General features: G+C 40.9%; 1 protein-coding gene across 1 annotated transcript; it reads right to left on the reverse strand.

The window, feature by feature from the left end:
* Window positions 1–319: 319 nt before the first annotated feature.
* xpc (xeroderma pigmentosum, complementation group C) lies at window positions 320–18,573 on the reverse strand. The gene is made up of 14 exons (XM_034209570.1): window positions 18,259–18,573; window positions 15,589–15,876; window positions 15,367–15,469; window positions 14,485–14,569; window positions 14,217–14,374; window positions 13,584–13,704; window positions 13,386–13,475; window positions 11,985–12,812; window positions 6,212–6,372; window positions 5,420–5,501; window positions 2,885–3,016; window positions 2,546–2,715; window positions 1,870–1,963; window positions 320–1,738 (listed from the first exon to the last, which is right to left on the reverse strand). The coding sequence occupies exons 1-14, from the start codon at window positions 18,368–18,370 to the stop codon at window positions 1,415–1,417; spliced, it is 2,748 nt and encodes a 915-aa protein (XP_034065461.1). The 5' UTR covers window positions 18,371–18,573; the 3' UTR covers window positions 320–1,414.
* Window positions 18,574–23,037: the final 4,464 nt, after the last annotated feature.

Consider the following 23,037-nt stretch of genomic DNA (forward strand, 5'->3'; position numbering starts at 1 on the left):
TGCAGTATTAGGAATCAGCATTAGGTATGTTTGAAATCTCTCCTCCAATGTCAATTCCCCATGCTACACACATCTTATCATCTTTCATCAGTGTGACCGTTGCCATTTTTTTAACATTTCACTTCATGAAATGACACATGAATCTGATCCCCTTGTATTCTGTCTTTGTAGTATTTTAAGATCTATATATGGTGTATATATAACATGCAGCTAAATCCCAGGTTCTATGGTCACTTTAAAGTTTAGACATTAAAATACCAGCAGCTGCCCTTAGACTTAAACAAATAACTAGACTTAAAAAAAATTACGCAAACACAGATTGATTTCATTTTTGTTGCTTTTGCTTTTTACTGGTGATTTTAACATTTCTTAGAAAAATTACAAAAAACCTTTTTCTATTTATATACAGCCATCATCTGCTGAGGACAACATTGTACAAAGGAAACAAGTGTGAAAGAGATGACTAAGAGGCAGATTCAGGATACAACAGAAACACAGAATCTCTGAGGATGTAGCAGCCAAACAAGACAAGAGAGAAAAAGAGGAAGTACAGAAAGCTTGGTGAGAAATCAAGACCGACTGTGTGAGCTAAGAAATCATTTAACAACTTCTTAACTGCGGTTTTTACAATGTTCATGGATACATCTCAAGATAAATGTTACGTGGTTCATGTGTGTACGGAAGCCATGCAACCAAAACATGGCTGTTCATGCAACTTATGATACCAAATTGTAAATGTACAACAATGGTACAAGTTTCTGTTTTCATTGTATCAGCTTATTCAGAGAACAGTCCAGTGAGCAATGAAACGGTATAAGGTAGCTGAGGCACCAGATGCCAATGGAAATGTTTATTCACCTGTAGTGATTGTAGTGTTGATTTTAGATGCGGTTTTGTGTTAACTTGCAACACAAGCAATCAATTCGGCATATATTGTAAAATGCGCTAAACTGAGGAGAAAAACAGTGCCTACCAGGTTCAACAGCAGCATTGTACTGATCGAGTTTTGGAAAACACCCATTTCATTCTCACAAGAGTGCTGTGAGTATCACGTTGTAAGGACAATTCCCTGTTCCCACATTCATGTTGAGTGAGTGCTTTCCAATGCAACCTCAGAGTACCTTTCTGCACAGAGAACATGCGTAAACTTGTTGGATTTGATATTCACCCACCCTGGCAACTTGGCATGGACAGTATGTATACTAAGCTCTCATATAAAAATCTAAAATACAGTACATGAGTTCAAATTGAAGTATGCACATTGATGGTAAACACAGAATGGGGATTAATGACCGCATTATCATGAATGGAAGAACATCTACCATAGTAAACCATACAAGCAGCCTTTCCTGAGAGAGATGGAATCGAACTTGATTTACTAAACTCAAGTGTAGTTTTTTTTTTACCTCCGACATCACACTTTTTCAAATGGGAACATGTGTTTCTCTTGTCCTTTCTTTTCTCGTTTTGTCTTCGCAGTCCTCTTCAGTCCGCTGATGCTCCCCCCGTCCTCCTCAGCCTGTTTGTTCTGAGGCCAGGACATGGCCAGAGTCTCAGATGCCGTCTTATCTGAAGGACTTCCCCCCTCATCCCCCTCCTCATCTGAAGAAAGCCCGGCGGCCTCCTCCCCTTGAAGAAGACCTTGGTTTAACTTTCCGTAGCGCTGTTTGAGTTTTTCTTTGATCTGGAGCCCCTTCACCAGCAGAATCCAGTTGGAGATCACCCTCTTTTCTTTTTTCTGGAAACAGTAAGGGGAAAACAGTGACGGGGTGTTTTGGTGCTGAACAGGTTTTAAATAACAGATGGCAAAACCATCATAACTGCATGAACAAAGAAAGTGGTTAACCTGTACTCATCAGTCACACTCACCTCTTTCTCCTTCTGTTTCTGAATCTCCTGTTCCTCCGCCCAGGCTGCTCTGAGAATCTCCTCATGCTCCTCACACACAATGTACCCATCAGTGCTGAAACACACATACATAATACAGATCTTCATTCACCTTACATTAATCCTGTTTTCTTAAAAACCTTATACATGTCCTTTCTTTTTTCTTCTTAAGCATGCAACACAAATTAGAGCAAATAAATCAATAAATCTGTTTAGCAGTTTTTACAATAAGTGTATCAAAATAAACAAATGTCATAACACCTTGCTCATTAGGTTACACTTAGCAACTGGTGAAAGGTAAGGCTGTAAAAGGTCATGGAACACGCTTCAAACACTCTGTGTGCCCAGTGCTATGTGAAACTACTTGAAGTAATACTCATTTTGTGTCAAATTGTGAATGTTGAATAACTTATTTTACTATATTGAAAAAAGAAAAAAAAAGATAATAGAGATAATGACCTAGATTCCAGGAAGTAAAAAATCTGTTTTTTCACAAGATAAAACGGTTAAAATCACAAACGATGAACACAGTTAGAATTGATGCAGTGGAGTTGTTAAACCCTGAGACTGAGAATGGAATAAAAACCCTGATATACTCCTGAACTGATCACACCCCCTACTGTCTTGTGTTTTAAGAGGTTCCTCAGTGTTGTCTTACACAGCGTGTGAGTATCCTCCATGAAAATCGAAGCCCGTGACGGCGGGGGCGGCGTCCATCTCCAGCTTCCTCGCCACGCGGTTCAGGTTGGGCAGCCTGAGGTGAACACTGCCCACCGGCAACATACAAGGCTTAAACAGGTAGACGTTACCGTACTCGTTGCGGGGAACCTGAAGGCAACAGACAATATGTAAACAATAGTGCTCATTTGAAATATCTTCGGAAATGACTGATTGTCTTTTTAATGCATGGTCCATTTTATCTGCTGTATATAAATATTTGCTGTTAGAGTAAAAACATTTCTTTACAGTTATCATCCCGGTCCATAAAGGCATTTACCTTCCCATCCACAGCTAAAGGCGGCTGGTATTCTTCAGTCTGCCATTCTCCAAACACAGCCAAGTCCTTTTCCTCTGTCTGCCCGGACGCCATCCTGGCTTTACGGGAACGATTAGAGAAGCCTTTCACCATCTGGAGGAAAGTGAGATGAGTTATACACACTGCCTCTTTATGTACTCAGTTCAATCATCAAAACACAGCAGATGAGTTCCTATAAAGCAATATGTGTACATGCACCATTGTGTCTAATACATGCTTACTGGCTGAAATATTAAATTGCAGACTCACTCAGTTAAGGCTCTTGCTGCCAGCCATTTTGTCTCTTCCATCTTGATATTGATCAAATTAAGGCCAATTTAATAGAATTATTGCTTCCAAGAGTATTCAATGGATTGGCAGCAAAACATAATTTTATCATTCAAAACTGTGATTGATAAGAACTTTGCTTTTTATTTCTTTTTACTTTGTTGAATGCGTTTTGCATGGTTTTACACTCTTTGTTTTTTTATCTTAAAAGTCATTTCATTTCATTTCCATCTTTATTTCGAACAGATTTTTAAAAAAATGTGAAAAACAGAATACCGTATTGTTAAATACAGTATTTATCAATATTCATAATAATATGTATATATTCAACAACAATATTCATAATAATAATAATAAATCATATGTGTCCGAAAGGGAGCAGGAGGAAGCAAATGCTTATTAATTCCCACCCCTTACTTGATCAATGATTGTCCTTTAAATCATTATGCAAGTTATTCCTATACATTTACATTTATACATACATATACAATAATTTCTCATCTTCAATCACCTTTCTTCATTCTCATAGTTTTCCAAAAAAGTGTTTCTGTACATCCTTTTAAACTGAATTATGCTTGTGCTTTGTTTTAACTCCTGCTCCAAACCATTCCATGAAATCACCCCACAGATTGTTAAACTCATACTTCTCAGAGTTGTTCTAACCTTGAGTTGTTTAAAATGTAGATTTCCTCTCAAATTATACCCACCCTCTCTGTCTACGAACAATGTTTTTAATTTCCCCCATATAGTAGATTATGTCTTGCTCTGTACATGATTTGTGCAGTTTTAAATGTAACCAGATCAGTGAACTTCAAAAATAATACATTAGTGTGTTCAAGATATCCAACATTATTGATAACTCTTATAGCCCTTTTTTGTAATGTGCATAATGGCTGTAGGTTGGTTTTGTACATGTTTCCCCAAATCTCCACAGTAACTCAGATATGTCAATATCAGTGTGTTATATAGAGTATACAATGAGTTATAGTCCAGAATGTGTCTGGCTTTCCCCAATATTCGATAGTCTTAGCCAGTTTTGCTTTTACATGATTGATATGAGGTTTCCAGCTGATTTTGTGGTCTAAAACCACACCAAGGAACTTATTTGCATATACTCTTTCTATGTTTATGTTGTCTAGGATTAATTGCACCTGTGGATTTGTTTTATGTTTTCCAAATAACATAATCTTTGTTTTTCTTATATCTAATGATAATTTGTTTGTGTCAAACCAATGTTTTACTTTAATCATTTCTGCTGTTATCACTTCCATTAGCTCTTTATAATTGTCACCGGAACAAAACATATTTGTGTCATCTGCAAATAAAATAAATGTCAATATATTTGATACTCTGCAAATATCGTTGATGTATATGATGAACAGCTTTGGACCCAACACAGACCCCTGAGGTACTCCACAAGTTATGTTCATGTATTCTGATTTATGTTCACCAATGTCAACACATTGTTGTCCGTTGCTTAAATAATCTCTCACCCAGTCTAATCCCACCCCTCTGATGCCATACCTTTCCAGTTTTGTCAGTAAAATGTTGTGATCTATGGTGTCAAATGCTTTTTGTAGGTCTATAAATATTCCCACTGCTTGTTTTTTATTGTCCATGCAGTTTGCTATTTCCTCTCTTAATTCCATTAGTGCCATAGATGTTGATCTGTCTTTTCTGAATCCATATTGACTGTCGTCCAAAAGCTGATGTGTTTCCATGAAAGTATTTTTGTAAAAACCTTACATTCAAGTTTGATATCCAGAGGCAATACCATTTGTGTCCTGCTTTACAGTAAATTATCTCAAAATCAGTGTACAACTATAGTCACTTGCAGGAAAACACGTTTGTTTACTCTTGAAACTGAGTAATATAGTAAACTGTAAAGGAAAAATATTTACTCTTTGAAATATGTTAATGCGTTGTTTTGCTACAAACTACATGGGTAAGCTCAAATCAACCAGACCTCATACTCTTTAGGGAATTTATGATTGGTCAATCTGTTTAAAATGCATTTAGAGAACATCAGTGGAGTGTGTGTTTACATTCAAATAACAACATTATGAGTTTTCATTATGAAGTAAACTGTTGTTGAAGTTGTTCCTCTTATTTGGTAACATTAGTCACAGATCATGACTGCTGACAAGATTGAGCAAGAGGGGGATAGAGTTATGCAGAAACTGAAGGGAACAAAATGAAATAAGGGAAGTGAAAAATATTCTCTCTCACTTTAAATGGCTCCTCTCCTAGTCTGACAGTCCGTGCTTCTTTTAGCCAAGTGTCCTTGGAGTGGAGGGAGTGCACACAATCCCTAAAGACAACACAATAATAAAGAAAAACATTCATTCTGAAATGTTTATTTGAAGACGTATAATATATGTATTTGTAATTAAGTACAAGAAGTAACAAACATGTATAGCAGATGTACAAATAAGTAGATCACTATTAACATGTGAACTGCACAGCTTCATGCACATTACAGTTCAACTCATCAAACAGCTCCACCAGGTGGACACTGATGCACAGCCACAATTAATTCAGACTCAGGTTATGGTATGCGGTCATTCATCTGTTCTTCCAAAGTACCCGGTTTAAAAAAGGAGCGTCCTTCAGACTAAAACTATTATCCAATAACAAGAAGGTCTAACCTCCCACTGACCAAAACTTCTGATGCATTCAGGTGCTTCTTAATAACTCCAAATATTTGTACATTTATGACCAGGACTTGGTCATTTACAACAAAGTGTAATACCTGTGGGAAACTGGGAAAACTTTCATTCTTACAGTGCTTTGATATTTTGTATTCTCACGTAGACTAACCACTGACTGATGTCAACATACTGTATGTGCAAATATCTAGAAACGAAGAAAATTGCCTTAAAGTGTCTGGATTAACGCCCAGTTAAACAACTGATTCGTATACATTTAATATGGGATCTGAGATCTGCAGAGTAACATCTTGTGTGTGTTTCACATTCAAACCAAATAAGGCAGCATTGCTTTGTAGACTGTTTAACTGACCTGGAGTAGACGGGCTCTCCCCTGCAGTATCCCAGGACAGCAGCTGTTGCAGGGTAGATGGCATCGTATTTCAGCAGGTGCCTCTTTAGGGCGTACAGCGGGTGGTTCTTATACTCCGCTATTGAGACTGGCAGAGGTTTGTTCATTAGCCTGCTCTGGAGCTGGGAGGGAAAAACAAAGTAAAGAGTTAGAAAATAAGATGGAGGATGAATGTGATTAAAACCATATCAACCAGATCACCAAAAACTCCTCTTTTCCACCACTCAGAATCAGAATCAGAAACAGGTTTATTACCAGGTAGGTTGACACGTACGAGGAATTTGACTTGATATCATGGTGCATACATAAAAGTAAAACAAAAATAAAAAAAACTCAGATAGAGAACTATTATAAGAAAATATGATAACATTACAAAATGTAAAAAATATTAAAAAAAAATAGTAATACAGCAGTATTTACATAAAAATAGAATGGAATCAAATATGGAATCAAATTCGGCAGTAATATTAAAAAGAAAACAGAAACGGTGGGTTACGTATTGTAACCCTAGTTATATAAGCACAGGCGGAGCCCTCTACTAGACTCTATGGGTACTGCCCTTGACCTCACTATGCGAGCGTTCACCTACTGAGAAATCTATAAACGTAGCCGGCCCCCGGGGGCGTGCCTACCTGAGTGCGCGCGCAGGCGGGGGGAGCCCTCCAGCCCTGTATGGGGCTCACTGCGCATTAGGGCTGAACGATTAATCGATTTTAAATTGAAATCGCGATTTTAAAGGATGCGATTATCAAATCGCAAAGCCTGCGATTTTTTTAAACTTTTTTTTAATAAATTTTTTATTTTGTTCTTGTTGGGTCGCTTAAAAACAAATATCGCAAATCGAATCGCAATATCTGTCAGAAAAATCGCAATTAGATTTGTTCCCAAAATCGTGCAGCCCTACTGCGCATCATGTTTCTCAGGTCCCTAAGGAGCATGGGAAACCATAAGTGCATCATGTCCAGGGGGTGGGGGGGGTCAGATACCTACTGACCCACAGCCCGCCTCCCCCCCTCACCAGTCCTGTGTTGCCCCAGCAAGCACAGACGATGAGAAGGAGCCAGACATGTCCAAGAGATAACATTTTATGAAGGGGCCTGGCGTTGACCAAGACGCCGCCGTGCATATGTCCTCCACACTCACGCCGTTAAATAAGGCTGTTGACACAGCCATACCCCGTGTAGAGTGTGCACGGACCCCCGTGGGGAAGGCTCTCCCCGCCTTACCGTAGGCATGTACAATGCTCTCGCAGAGCCATCCTGCCAGGCGTTTCTTGGACAGAGCTTTACCGGCCACACCCCCCCGAAGCACACAAACAGCTGTTTAGTGCGCTTAATGGCAGCAGTGCACTCCACATAACATGCTAGCACACGCACTGGGCAGAGGAGGTGCAATTTAGCCTCCCTGTCCCCAATATGGGGTGGAAGACTAAAGCCGCCCAGCTGTATAGCCCTTGACCTTAAGCTCTTGGGAGCAAAGGAGGGGTTCGGTCTGAGTCTCGGTCTGAGTCTCGGCCCGCTACGGTCACCTCGGATCCACAGACAACTCGGGTGTACCGACAGAGCGGTCAGTTCTCCGTGGATACGGGGGCCCCTAGGATTCCCTTCAATGCAAGAAGACATCGTATGGAAACTTTGATTCTTTTGAATATGTGGCCCTTCAGCTGAAATGCTCCTCTCGAGCTCTGTTCCTAAATATCTATAGACCACCCAAATACTGTGCAAGCTTTTTTGATGACTTTACTGAACTGCTGTCTATAGTGTGTATTGACTTTGACCGTCTAGTCATTGTTGGTGATTTTAACATCCATGTTGACAACCCCCAGGACAGAGGGGCAAAATAACTGTTTTGTGTTCTTGATAGCTATGGACTGACTCAGCATGTGACGGAGCCCACGCACAATAAGGGGCACACTCTGGACTTAATTATCTCAAAGGGTCTGAATATCTCTAAGGTTGTGGTGACTGATGTTGCACTCTCTGACCATTCCTGTGTTTTCTTTGAGAGCTCTATTTCTGTTCACAAAAATGTTCAAAAAGAGATAACCACAAAGCGATATTTAACTGAAAATACTAGGGAAATGTTTACTCAGAATTTTTCTTCCACACTTGCCCCTGCTAACATCTCAGTAAATGAGCTAGTAGATCATTTTAATTCAAAAATTAAAAATGTTATAGATGCCATTGCTCCAACTAAGGTAAAGGAAGTGTCTGGCAAGAAAATATCTCCATGGAGAAAGGCCATGACCGTGAAAACAGAAAAAAGAGAATGTCGAAAAGCTGAACGCAGGTGGCGAAAAACAAATCTCCAGGTTCACTTTGAAATCTATAAAGAGAGACTTGGCCTTTATAATTTGGAATTGAAAAACGCACGACAATCGTTCTTCTCTGACATCATTACCAAAAACAAAAACAACGCACGTGCCTTGTTTGCTACTGTCGACAGACTAACTAACCCCCCAGTGTCAGTAGCCTCTGAATTTCTATCCACCAGGGCGTGCAATGATTTTGCCTCCTTTTTCACTGACAAAATTCAGAAAATCAGACAAGCAGTCAGTGCCTCTGCATCAGGTACAGCAAATGTGTTGTCTCTGTGTCCACTTAACATCAATTCAAACACTATGACACAATTCCATCAGATTAATGATAAAAACCTAGAGGACATTATACAACTTCTGAAATCCTCCACCTGCTGCCTTGATATTATTCCAACAGGATTTTTCAAAGATGTTTTGCCTTGCATGGCCTCAGATCTACTTCATATAGTAAACAAATCTCTTCACTCAGGTATTTTTCCACAGGCCCTGAAAACTGCAGTCATTAAACCGCTCTTAAAAAAGAATAATCTAGATGCTTCAGTAATGAACAATTACAGGCCCATATCAAACCTCCCATTTCTAGGTAAAATCATTGAAAAAGTTGTTTTTCAACAGTTGAGTAATTTCTTGCATTTAAATAACTGTTTTGATGTGTTCCAGTCAGGCTTTCGTCCAAACCACAGCACTGAGACTGCTCTTGTAAAGGTCTTTAATGACATCCACTTAAACACAGACAGTGGTAGAACTTCAGTGTTAGTATTATTAGATCTCAGTGCTGCGTTTGACACTGTTGACCACAGCATATTACTAGACCGACTGGAAAACTGGGTGGGACTTTCGGAAATAGTTCTAAATTGGTTTGAATCCTACTTAAAGGACAGAAACAACTTTGTTTCTATAGGTAAATACACATCTGAGTTGACAAATATGACATGTGGGGTTCCTCAAGGATCCATCTTTGGGCCTCTTCTCTTTAACATCTACATGCTACCACTGGCTCAGATAATGAAAAACAACAAAATAAGTTACCATAGCTATGCAGATGACACACAAATTTACGTAACAATTTCACCAGGAGACTATGCTTCAATTCAAACACTGAGTAAGTGCATTGAACAAATCAATGACTGGATGTGTCAGAACTTTCTCCAATTAAACAAAGATAAAACTGAGGTAATGGTTTTTGGAGCCAAGGCAGAACGTATAAAAGTTAGCGCTGAGCTTCAGTCTGCAATGTTCAAAACAACAGATAAAGCCAGAAATCTAGGTGTAGTCATGGACTCTGACCTGAGTTTCAACAGTCACATTAAAACTGTTACTAAATCAGCCTACTATCACCTAAAGAATATATCTAGGATTAAAAGACTAATGTCACAGCAGGATTTGGAAAAACTTGTCCATGCTTTTATCTTCAATAGACTCGACTACTGCAATGGTGTCTTCACAGGTCTCACTAAAAAATCTATTAGGAAGCTGCAGCTGATTCAGAACGCCGCTGCTCGAGTCCTCACTAACACTAAGAAAGTGGATCACATCACTCCTGTTCTGAAGTCTTTACACTGGCTTCCTGTGTGTCAAAGAATAGATTTCAAAATACTGCTGCTGGTTTATAAAGCACTGAATGGTTTAGGCCCAAAATACATTTCTGACCTCCTGCTAAATTATGAACCATCCAGATCTCTCAGGTCGTCAGGGACTGGTCAGCTTTCTGTCCCCAGAGTCAGAACTAAACATGGTAAAGCAGCATTCAGTTATTATGCTCCAAATATCTGGAACAAACTCCCAGAAACCTGCAGGTCCGCTGCAACTCTTACTACTTTTAAATCCAGGCTGAAGACTTTTCTTTTTGTCGCTGCTTTTAATTGAACTATTCATATCTTAGACTGCACTGTAACTTTTATCCATGTATTTTTTCTTTTAATGTTTATTTTATTAGCTTTTCTTTTTAATGACTGATTTTAAATGCCATTTTCTTAATGTCTTTCATTTTTTGTAAAGCACTTTGAATTGCCTTGTGTTGAAAAGTGCTATATAGATAAACTTGCCTTGCCTTGCCTTAGGAGATCCTCGCGGCCCTTCCTGGATAGCACAGTGAGTCCCAGCCACACGTGACGTGACGCCACCGTGACCAGGGGCATGACATGATTGTTCATCTGACCAATGCAGCGGTCCGAATAATCACTCTCGTTCTAAGGCGGGGGCGACCTCCTGAGGGGAAATCAAGGAGACGCCCAACACACCAAGATTATTGGCCGCTGCTGCCATCTGCGTACCGAGCCGGAATATTTTATCCAAATACTCCAGCATTTCCCGGTCACGAGGCAGCGGCTTTTTCCCCTCCGCCCATCCAGCTGCTTGCGGAAGCAGATGGGCCCGCCAGGCTCTCATCAAGGGGGGGCACACCGGGACCTGCTGTGTCGGAGCGGCCCTGCACCCTCAGGATAGCTGACATACCTGCCACTGGAGCCCTCGTCCTCAGTGGCTGCCGCCACGTCGCCTCCACACACTGCCAGATGTCTAGCAACGGGGGCGAAATGAAGGCCGGCTGCGCCGAAGAAGCCGTAAAACCCCTGACGGAGGCGGCTCACCGGCGGTAGTGGCGGGGGGAGCGGTTGCCCCACACGTCCCGCCACGATGGCCATCACCGACGGGAAGTCCTGACGAGCGGACCTGTGCGGCGGCCCATCCTGGACGCCGGAACCGGAAGCCCCCGACATCGAGGAACCCTCGTCGTCTTCCCCCTCGCCGGGATGGCAAAAACAAATGGCACCTCCTCATCTGCCTCCTGTTCCCCCATCTCCACCACCTCGAGTTCCACGTTGAGGTCCTCCTCTTCTTCCTCTGGCGACACGTAGTAAGCGTGGAAATGCTCCAGACGATGCCGGCGGCCAAGACGTGGCAGCATGCGGCAGGCGTTACACGAGGGAGACTGGGCCAGGCCGTCCGTGGCGTGTTCAGGCCCCAGGCACTCAAAACAGAGGCTGTGGGGATCGGCACCTGCAATCAGGCCGGTGCACGAAGGACAGGGTCGGTGCTCTAGGATTGGTGAGTCCATTTGACTTCTTCTTCTTCTCTCTTCCGTTTACTGTTTACAGTTGTTATCCTGCTCGCTGAAGAGAAAAGGATGACGGGCGGGAGGCGAGGCCGCCTTATATACTGTGGGCCTCTGCGCGCACTCAAGTAGGCCCGCCCACGGGGGCCGGCTACGTTTATAGATTTCTCAGTAGGTGAACGCTCGCATAGTGAGGTCAAGGGCAGTACCCATAGAGTCCAGTAGAGGGCGGAGCCTGTGTGAGATATAACTCACTTTCTCTCCTGCTGAAACCCTGATCCAGAGTCGCCTACTCCCTCTAGAATTCTCCCAAAACACGACCACACCAATTAATGAAAATAAAATAATAGAACCTGGAATCTCACCTCCTTTTCTTCCTTTTTGTCCCTCTCATCTTCGGGTCCCAGGAAAGGCCCTAGTGTTTCGTCCCACCAATCTTCATCCACCCTCCTCTTCCTGGACGTCGTTAACCAGGTGGGGTCGTACTTCCTCCCCAGGTCCTTCACAAAGCCGTGCCCGTCCACCGCCACCACGTACGTCACCGGCGTTGTTGCGTTCTGTGAGCAGAGGTGAGGCAACCCGACACCCTGCTCCACGTGTACACAAACCCAGGAAGACGTTTTCTCCAGAAACACTTCCAACCACTCGTCCGCTCCAGGCCCTTTTGCCTTGTTCCCGCTTCTTTGCTTTTTCCTGATGCTTGTAATTCCTTCTTCTTTTTTGTCATCTACCTCTCGCTCATTTCCCTCCTCCTTTTCCCCCCCTCCGCTACTCCTTCTCTTTGGAGCTGCAGTGTTTTTGCTCTTGCCTTTCCCCTTTGTCCCCTTTTTGGATTTAGACCCTCCCTCTGACTCCTCACTGCCTTCCTCACTGGTCGCCTGAAACTCATCCTCATCACTGAGCCCACCCTCCTTTTTTTCCTCGTCGCTGTTACTTTCTTCCTTGTAGGTGACTTTTGAGGCGATGCTGCGGCGTTTAGAGTTCTTTGGCCTCTGCCCTCCTGATGTTATAGTCTTCTCATCCTCTTCCTTTATTGCTATAGTCTTTGCTTTCTTTCCTCCTCGGCCTCCCTTGATATTCCCCCCTCTCTTGGTGCCAGGAGAGACCTTTGACTCAGGAGAGGAGTTCTTGGATGTATCCTGGCTTGTGTCTCCCTTTCCTGGGGCCCCTAGAGATGTTTTGGCCCCTTTACCCTGTAGAAAAGACAGAGAGAGGTTTTGACTATGAAAATAAGCATTAAAGACCAAATACCAGCATATATTATTGTTTAATTATTCAATAGTCAACACCCAGAGGCAATACGATTTATACATGTAGAATAACAGAGAGGGTGTTTTTTTATGCAACACATGTTTTATCATGACTTTTAGTTATCGGCCATCCAACTGATCATTTGAAGCATGAAGGTAGAGGACAGAATGGTCTTTACATAAAATGTTATTGTCAGAGTGGGGCTGCAGTATTTACATCAGATTCCTCTAAAGGGCTAAAACAGTTATCTAAATAGTTACCAGTGTAATAAACCGTATTTAAATCCGTCTTAATGTACAATATTTAATTTTACATTCTGTTCTTGTATATATCATATTCTATTTACGTGTATATAGACTTCTTGCACTATTTCTTTTTGTATTTTATTATATATGTTGCATTGTTGGAGGAGCTCGGGTCATAAGATTTTCATTGCCATTTCTACACTGTAGCTTATGTGCACATGACAATGAAACCTTTGAATCTTGAATCTTTGAAAAAACGGATTCACGTACCTTGGCTGATGGGGCTTTGAGAGGAATCGGCTGCAAAGAAATAACCAATCGGCAGAAGAGCTGCAGAGACCTCAGGACCAACAGGAACATCTGCAGCAAACACAAAGGAGCAGAATTATGTATCCACTTTATTTTAACTTCTTATGTTAACTCAAAGTCTGACAATTAATTGGATTATTCCTGTGCCAAAATACCGACATGAGTCATCTCCTGGTGGTCTCTGCCCGACAGGCTGGCCAGACGTCTCTCCAGCAGAGCCCGGGGGTCTGGACGCTCCTCACAGGAAAGACTGGGGTTGAGGGTGAATGTTGCTCTAAACCTGGGGAGGGGAGGAGAGGAAGAGAAGGAAAATAGGAAATGCAATGAGAATCTTTTCCCCATAATGACCAAGTCGCTGCACATTATCCCACTTATTACACGGCCAGATACTAAACAAACTAACGACTCGACTCCCAATATTAATTGAAATGATTGTATTGACTTAAAAATTATCGTGTTTCTTCCGCTAAGAAAAAAAACCTCAGATCCACGGCGCACCAACAGCTGGAACTGCGACAAGAACAACTTTACGGCAGCACTGTCCAAGTCTGTTCACAGTTTCTGATCCACTAACAAGTCCTTAAACAATGCCAGTTCCTGTTAGTGTTTACTTCCTGTCTGCCTTCTTCTGGTGATTTATCGGACGTCCAGCACTCCGTCTTTTACCTTTTTTTTCCTTTCTCTCCCTTGATAAAGTTACTTATTAAGTGACATTCTTACACATTCTAAGGTAAAAAAAAGCATCTTCAGGCATTACCATACGTTTTATAATTTACTCTGTCAAGCACACACCATTTGAGCAGTCCAGAGAGGTAGTTTTGGTCGATGCGTTCCTTGGCGACCATGCTGTAGTGTGTGGGCAGCAGCGACAGAGTTATGGCCAGCAGGTCGGGTTCACTGCACAGACTGCTGTGGAACATCCCCCCCGCTATCAGGCACATCAGGTGGACCTAATGGACCAATCAGAGGGTGGCAATGAGCAAACGCTAACTGTACTGACTTCGAATCAGGATTACAAGACAGGGATAAGAAGAATATGTATTATTTTGTGAGTTTTTACCTTGTGTGTATCTATCAGCACGTCCTTCTTGATTTTGTTCATCACCCGCCTCAGATACGTCTCAAACTCCGCCTGCCTCTTTTTCCTGGACAATGGGAAATCATGATTATTCTTAAAACAGATTGAATACTCTCCATAGTAGGACTTAGCCATTTTGAAAAAGACTGATATTGAAGTTGTGATGGGATTCACGATGTTGGTGGGACATTCTCATTTGAACAGACAAACAATATGAAAGCAGACAGGTTCATCCTGGGCAAAACGAAATGCTTACTATGTTGGAGAAAATATTATACATAATATACATACATACAATACGTACTTGCACACACATCTATACAATCGTATACACATTTATCTCCTTAGATCCTCCAACAGTATGTGCATACGTGTTGTATACATATGTAGGCATGTAGGACTAACAAAGACAGGGTTACATAATATTTTCAGGGTCTTTGGGCCACTTTGTAGGGACATTCTCATTTCAATAAAAAAATAGCATTACAATTAAAAAGTGTGGGTTTTTTGTACTGTTTTTTAAGCATGGCGAGTAATTTCTAAGCGGGACTTCTCTGTGGCACTACATTACTATTTTCAGAATTGTATTTTGACATACGTTTTGCCTACATTTAATTTGAACAAATATTACACCCTCTGTGATTGGATATTGAAATAGTCCATATTGCAATTTTGGCAAAATCCAGATAAGATGCAATGTGTTTGCAGGTTCAAAATAGTCAAATTCAGGACTTGAGATACATTTTTAATAAAATCAGTCCGCAGGACTTAAGGAGCACTTGAAAATTAATAACTGGACGTAGAAAACTAATCATTTTTAAACTAACACAGATAATCTTTAATACAACACAAATGTCCACTTACTTTTTCCTGACCTCTGAGGTCTCAATCTCAATCTCTATCTCAACCGGCTGAGTGGGCAGGACGGGCTCCGACGGACCAGGTGGACCCAGTGGCCCGGAGAGCTCTGATCAACAAAGAAACAATTATTTTAACACTTCAGTTTTCCACTGTCCTGCTAGAATTCTTCTCACCTTTGTGGAGAATAAAAATGTATGCACTATTTTCTTATAATCTCTCACTTACCCTCCACTTCCTCCCAATCGTCCTCGTCTTCCTCACTGCCCTCCTCCTCTTCCTCTGTTTTCATGATTTTCATCGTAATGGCAGGCGCTGCTGAGGTCACCATGTTACAGTCATCTTCACTGTCAGCCTCCTCTTTCACCGGCGACTGGAAGTATTTGCTTGTTTTGACAGCAGTGGTTGTTTTAGACGTGTTGGAATTTTTTTTTTCTGCTCCTCGTTTTGTGGAGGAACGTGGTTTGGGTTGGACCTTCCTCTTGATCTCATCCTCTTCCTGTTTGATGCTAATACCTTAAAAACACACAGAAGTAGTTTTAAGATACAGTGATGGGGTTATGGTTAAGACTGAGAAGATTAAAGGTTTGGCTTCAAGTCTTTCACTTCACAATATTTCTTTCTTTAAAAAGCTGACATCTTTGCCAGTAATTATATTTGTGTGTTTTATATACTCTGCATTTTCTGAAGAACAGCAATGCCTAAATGTGCATTTCAACTGTGACAAAAGCAGAGAGGCACATACAAAAATAATTGAATAAATACGATAGAACCATAGAAATTAGAGAGGCCCACGGACATGGATTATGGACAAGATACAAAAATGTAACATGTAACAACTAAGAAAGACTCAGGGGGATATAAAAAGGAACATGTATGTATGCATATCTATGGTGCATGCATAGGCGTAATTTCCACTGGGGACTGGGGGGACATGTCCCCCCCACTTTTCAAAATCCTGTGTGTGTGTGTCCCACTTTTCAAATGTGTTAATTATTTGTTTACGCAAGCCGTCATCATCATGGAGGAGCGTCTGTGTGTGTGTGGCACGAGCGCATTTTGTGAGAGAGAGAGAGAGAGAGAGAGAGAGAGAGAGAGAGAGAGAGAGAGAGAGAGAGAGAGAGAGAGAGAGAGAGAGAGAGAGAGAGAGAGAGAGAGAGAGAGAAAGACACAGAGAAACAGAGAGAGTTACGGGGGTTGTTGTTAGCATCTGGTGCTAGCTCGGAGCTAACGGAGATTAAAAGCTGTTTCAACAATAAGGAGAGTGAGAGCTCAGTGAGGTAAAGGACTCGCTGAGTGTTTAGATTGTAAACTTTAGTCTAAGTTATCTCAGTGGGTCTCAAACGGTTTGGTCATCTATGGAAACAAATATTTCCATCTATTTAATATAGGCCTAGTGTACAGTGGTCAGTACAAAATAAAAAACATGGTTTAAAAGGGGAGTGATTAGTAAAATATGCATAAATAAAAAGAAAGAATGCAGACTAGGTAAGATAGAGATATGAGAGAGGAGTTTATCAATTATTTGTTATTGGTTGTGAGAATATTCTAATGCTTTTTGATTATTGAAATATATACAGTTCTGTTTCGTGTTGAGAGCTGTATCCATACATCTCTTAATGTTGCCCTCAAAGTGCACCAGATTGATGCATTCAACTTCAATTTAAAGAAAACAAATCTTCCTGGGGGTGCATGCCCCCGGACCCCCCTAGAGGATGTTAGGTCCACCCACAAATAAAACAGGTTCATGGATAGGATACTATAAGTTCGCACACTCATCATAATACACTACACATTTTTCTTGAACCTTTTAACACCATAGTCCCTAATATATTTGTAGAAAGCTAGGAAATGGAATTAAATCGAGAAAATGTTTCATTGCGGTGGACCCCCTGTTTTGTGTTTCCCCCCCACTTCTCAAACCAAAGTTACACCCTTGGGTGCATGCATACACATGTGCAAACGTAATATAAATGTTCCTCTGGTCTCACACATACAATAACATGTTCCTTGTTTTGATAAAGTGGAGCACAGATGTGTATGTGGGCCAGCAGATCCACTCCAGCAGCCATGCATTTCACCCGCACGAGCACCTGCACTCAACCTGCTCAAAAAGTTATCTGGTGGAAACAACAGCCATATGTATGAATAAAATGTAAATACTGAAAAAGTGCTGTATGTTTTTAACCACTGAAGACCCCCTATGATCAGTTTGACAGTTCGTAGATGAGAACCACATAATGTGGTCATAATAAAGTTATTACGTTCTCAAAAGATTCAGCATTATTCAATGGACAGAAAATGAGAAGCTAACCAACTTGATAAATGATTATTCATTCAAGTGCTTTTTCAAGTCAAAATTTAGGAAAATGCTTTTTTCAGCTTGTTAAAAATGCAGAGTTTCTGTTTTGGGTTTGAAATTAATGAATAAAAAGACATCTAAAGACATTTAGAACTTGGACTTGTATTGCCAATTACTATAGAGACATGTTCACGTGTTGTATTATGATATACGGTTATTAGTTCATTCAGTCATTGCCCTATCACTTGACATAGTATCACTCACAACAATGCCGCGCAGTGAGAATTCTAGTCTGCAATGACATCAGACATAATAACATTTAAACCGCATAAAACAGGATGGATTTAGCAGAACACGTTTATTCTTCTAAATCACAACTTTATTTCATTCAAGCTCAGGGTAACATAGACACACACCCCTCTACTGCCAGGACACGCCAACGGACTGCTTTATTTACAATCAGAGATCTCGTTCGCAGGATAAACGTCGTTTCCCATTCATTTTCTGATGCAAACTTCACACATCCTTAGCAGCACAAAAGCAGAATGTAAATGTATCTAAAGGGGGCTAAATGCATAAACCCTGACTTTTCATACCTGCATCTTTCTTCTTCCCTCTCGCTTTGGCTCCGCAGCCCTTCTTCAGAACCTGCTTCAGTTTCTTTGTACCGGCCTCGGTCTCTGCTGCACCCCCTCTCCGCTTTGCCATGCTGTCGGTCTTTTTAAGATAAAAAATACTTTATTTAATAGTATAAATGTATTCTGGCAAAGACTAGACCGGCGGAAGTCCCTCAGCTCTCCGCATGGTGTTGTATAAACCCAGGGAAACAGCAGTTATCCAACAATTCACTCGGCAGCTTTCATAACAAGAAACAGCACTTGCAGGCAGGACTGACGTCACTTCCGCTCCTTCTTCTTCTTCCCTAGTTTTCTAAAACTGTCAACTGGAGACCAGCATGGCTTCTGCTTTATAACTACTGTATTTACAGGCTAAGCAAGTACATTTCAAATGTGTACATAACCTGATAATTATGCAGTAGATATGTTTTAAGATTTTGATATTTCCTATTTTTAACAATGTATTTATTTGTCTTTAGTTAGCAAATATTTAAATTATTCCGTTTTCTTTTTTTCTACATTTCTTTCTTTATTTCACAAAACCTCTGACCAAACATGTTTATATACGTTTATGCATGTATGGAATTGATTTTTAATATTCTCATGTTATGCTCTTCATATTTAACGGTATCACTTATATCTGTTTTGTATGTGCTGCTTTATTGTTTACCTTGATTTTGTGTATGACATTATTGTATTTACAAATTAAACAGCTAACATTTCACAAATGTCATTAATAGATTTTGTTAACGGTTGTAATACCGCATTAAGGACAGTGAGGGGCAATGTTGTGCAACATCATGAAGCTCAACCTTAACAAGTCACACGTTTGAGAGTGTTTGCATTAAAATAGTGTTGGTTTATTTTTAGATTTGAAGCCTTCAGCTATAGAGGCATATGTAATGACTTAAACACGAGAACAGTCTAATCACTAGATCCATAATATTAAAGACTGCTATCCTTAAAGGACCATACCAGATTATGAAACATTTTGTTATGTTTGGAGTTGAATAAAGTTTACAGCTCAAGGTCAGAGCCCCAATCACATGACACAAATGAAGTCTGACGTAAGTGATAGAATATCATTTATGAGGACTTGAGTTTTAAAATGTCTTGTATGTACATGATTTGTGTCACTTTTTTTATAAATGTTTCTTTTTGAGAGTCTAGAAGATTAAAGACAGAAGATCATCTAATGCTGTATCAGATGTGTCAGTCAGTCTATTATTTGTATTCTATTTGACTTAGTGTATTGTATATGTTTCTGTGCTTTCATGGAAAATATTGTGACAAGCCTTTTCACTGATGTGATTCTGTTCTTTAATGAAGGTATTATAAATAAAGAGTGGCTTTTTTGTATCGAAGTGCAGCATCACAATGTTCCCCCACATTCTTCCCACAACTGTAAAGGAAAGTAAAACTATACTTACCTTCAAAACCTCTCTTAAAGAGCACCTTCGGGGGAGAGCATTGCAAAACTGGCCCCGGTAATGGTACAAATCTCAACCTGTCGTTCAATGGACAGCTTCCCGCCCCCCCCCCATCTATGTATATACTCGCATTTTAGACTCTGTTACTAACTGTATATCTGTAGACTTGGTATGTCTTAAATGTCCGGTTAGGATGTATTAGAACGAAATCTAAAATGAAAATTGTAAACAAGCAATCTGTATGTAAAAAACCACATGTATGTAAATTGTAAATAAGCCATCTGTATGTCAAATATGTCTTATATGTCTTAAATGACATGATGAATTGGAAATGGGGGACCCTGATGTAAACAAGACGAAAGTCTTTCTCTGGTCTGCATCCCCTTAACAATTGTATGTTTTGAGCTGTACTGTACTGTACCCAATATACAAGCTGTTAATAAACTTTTCAATCAATCAATCAATGTCTCACCTCTTAAACCAAAACACCTTCTATTTGACTCACATCAGACCTGCGTGGGTTTCCTCACAAACATGTCAGGAGGCCCTCAAACTCATCTGTCTCCATCAGTATGTGGCTATAGTCATCTTCCACCCTGTGCATGCTGGGATACTTTCTTCATCCCACTGGGACCCTGAATAAGGATTAAGTGGGTGATTTCCCTGCCACGAGTTCTGCCTCTTCAGTCTGAATCAATTCAATTCATTTCAGTTCAATTTAACGTTCATTCTGCTCTGATGTGATCCGTATCGATCATGTTGAGTCTCTCTGGCAGATGTGTGTGTTTCACTTCAGAGAGCTGTCTGTCAGCTGATACAGTTCACAGACAGCTTCAGACTGACTCGCTGCAGTATGGTGGCCTGATGGGACCATTTCTGTCTTGAGTGTGCATTAAAAATGCATCCATACATATGCATACCCACTGCATGCACATGCATACATGAATGCATGTTTATTATGTGTGCAGTGCATGTGCGTCCATATTTCTGTGACAGGTTTCCGCATGGTCTCCTGGATGTGTGCATGCATTTAATGCCTTCTGTGAGCATGTAGGCTCCTAACAGTTATACATAAAGTTGTGAGTGTGTGTGTGTTTATGTGAGGTGACAGAGCTTGAATCCATGGTCCAGTGCGCTGTGCTCCCAGCGCGGTGCATGGCTTCCATCCCTATATGAACCATCAGTACAGTCAGATAGGAATAAAAAGCCATACAGCGCACTAGGCATTAGGAAGACTGGATTTTGAGAGCAAGGACACACGCACACACACACACACATATATATATATATATATGAGAAAAAGCAGGTCATTAAAATAAAACCCCTGGGGGCTGCAAAACTGGAAAATGGAAAAACAGCAGGTGAAATATATTGACATCCAGATAGGAAGAAAGAGAGCTGGGCCCTGTATACTGAGTATACTGGGAATATTGCATCATACTGGGCCAAGGACTGCCCAGAGGGCATGGTGTGTGAGTCAGAGGGAGAGCACGTGCATGGATGAGTGATGCTGCCCGATGCTGAGGTGTGGCAACAGGTGTGGCACGGCTTTTCATCCCCACAGTGTTGTCTCCGAAGCAGCTAGATTTCCAACTGCGCAGCTCTTGGCTCATTGGGACCAAACAGAGATACCCTGGTATAAGACTTTTTCTAAGAATTTGAAGAATCTTGAACCTGTTAACCTTCACAATCTGCCATGTTTTGGATGTTGCGGCCACAAAACAAAATACAATTTTATTGTTGATTTTCCCTCCTGGTATTTCCTTTTGAACCCCTATCTCTTCCTATTATACTCTTCCTTTTAAGTAAAAGTACATCCTTTTACAAGACCTCCATTTTTTCAAAGGGCGCAAATGTGGTTTGCACAGCAGAACAAGTGTTGTAACCTATAATGCACATACCTGTTCCCTTAAAGGATTGCTTAACTTAAATATGGAAGAATGAAAGAAAGACACATGAACACTCATTCATATACCAAGGCAAAAGCTGTAACAGTGTCCACTAAAATGCACTGATACATGACAAATATTGGATATGGTAAGATAAAAAAAATCTATTATTCAGCAAATAGATTTTGGTCCAATTTAGTTTATTTAAAACATACTCTCGAGAGGCACTTCGCACATATTCTAAATCTAAAGCGATGTCAATTATTTAAAAAAAGATTTAAACATGGTTTCTTTTTGGAAAAATATCACCCCTGCGCCAAGATTACGGAACAAGATTTGTTATCTTGTATCAGTGTAAATATAACTGTTGGATTAATCTTTTTTTAAAAAATTGCTCTTCAACTCTTTCTCCAATGAGCTCAGTAGCACCGGTTGTCCTATTGGATAGGATCCACATGCTGCCAACTTAACACATTTTTATCAAACCAATAAAAAACAAACCTGTAAGAGAGAATGATGATTTCAAAGAACAGCTCAAGAATCACATATTTGCAGTCGACCAGTCCACATTTAGCACCTGAATAATGGAACTAAGAAAGCAGATGTTAAGGTTGGTTAGAGAATCAATGAAAAGGACCAATGTGAGGGTTAAGTGCAATGTATTTCTTTAAATACAAAAGAATCCCTCTATCTGAAATAGCCCCCATACCCTGTTCTGCCCTGCATTCTTGGTCCTTAAAAGGTCCATGAAAGACTTGGAAAAGGTATTGGATTTAAACTAGAAAATAACCCCCTACATGTCTAGAGAAGGTATTTTATTATTGTTTCCTACAGAATGAAACCATGCATGTCGCCCCTTAAGAGGCTTCACAACTTCAAGGAGCGGATATGAAATAAATCCAATTACCGAGCTGTCAATCAAGACGCTAATTAGTGCAACTCCGGCAGACTAAGTGGCATCATGGAAATTCAGAATCGAGGCGGCGAGACAGACACAGGAAAAGAAAAGAAATAATCACATCAAAACGGACCAATTCGTCGCTGCAAGCATAACAATTACCGCAAATAACCTTCCTCAGACGCTTCCTCACAAAACCTCTACACTGGCTGCTGCTATTTCTGGATCACAGACGAGCAGCTCGTAAAAAAAAACAAAAAAAAAGGATTGAAGAAGCATCCATGCATCCGAGCCGGGACACGAGTCCTCCTCTGTGCCCCCCTGCGCCCTGCCGCCGGGCTGCCGGAGCAGACAGGGTCCGGCTTCAAACAGGTGGCTCCAGGCTCGTGCTTGTGCATGAGGCCTGAGCAACTGTCCAGGATATTAGTTTGTCCCCTGCTCGCTCGTCTTGTCCAAAGAGAAGAAGTGATGCTGCCGCTGCCACCGGTGGATATGTGGAGTTTGATCGCCCCTTTACGCATCTGTGCGTATTTCCATTCAG

This window comes from Gymnodraco acuticeps, unplaced genomic scaffold, assembly GCF_902827175.1.
Source record: "Gymnodraco acuticeps unplaced genomic scaffold, fGymAcu1.1, whole genome shotgun sequence".
Lineage (NCBI taxonomy): Eukaryota > Metazoa > Chordata > Actinopteri > Perciformes > Bathydraconidae > Gymnodraco > Gymnodraco acuticeps.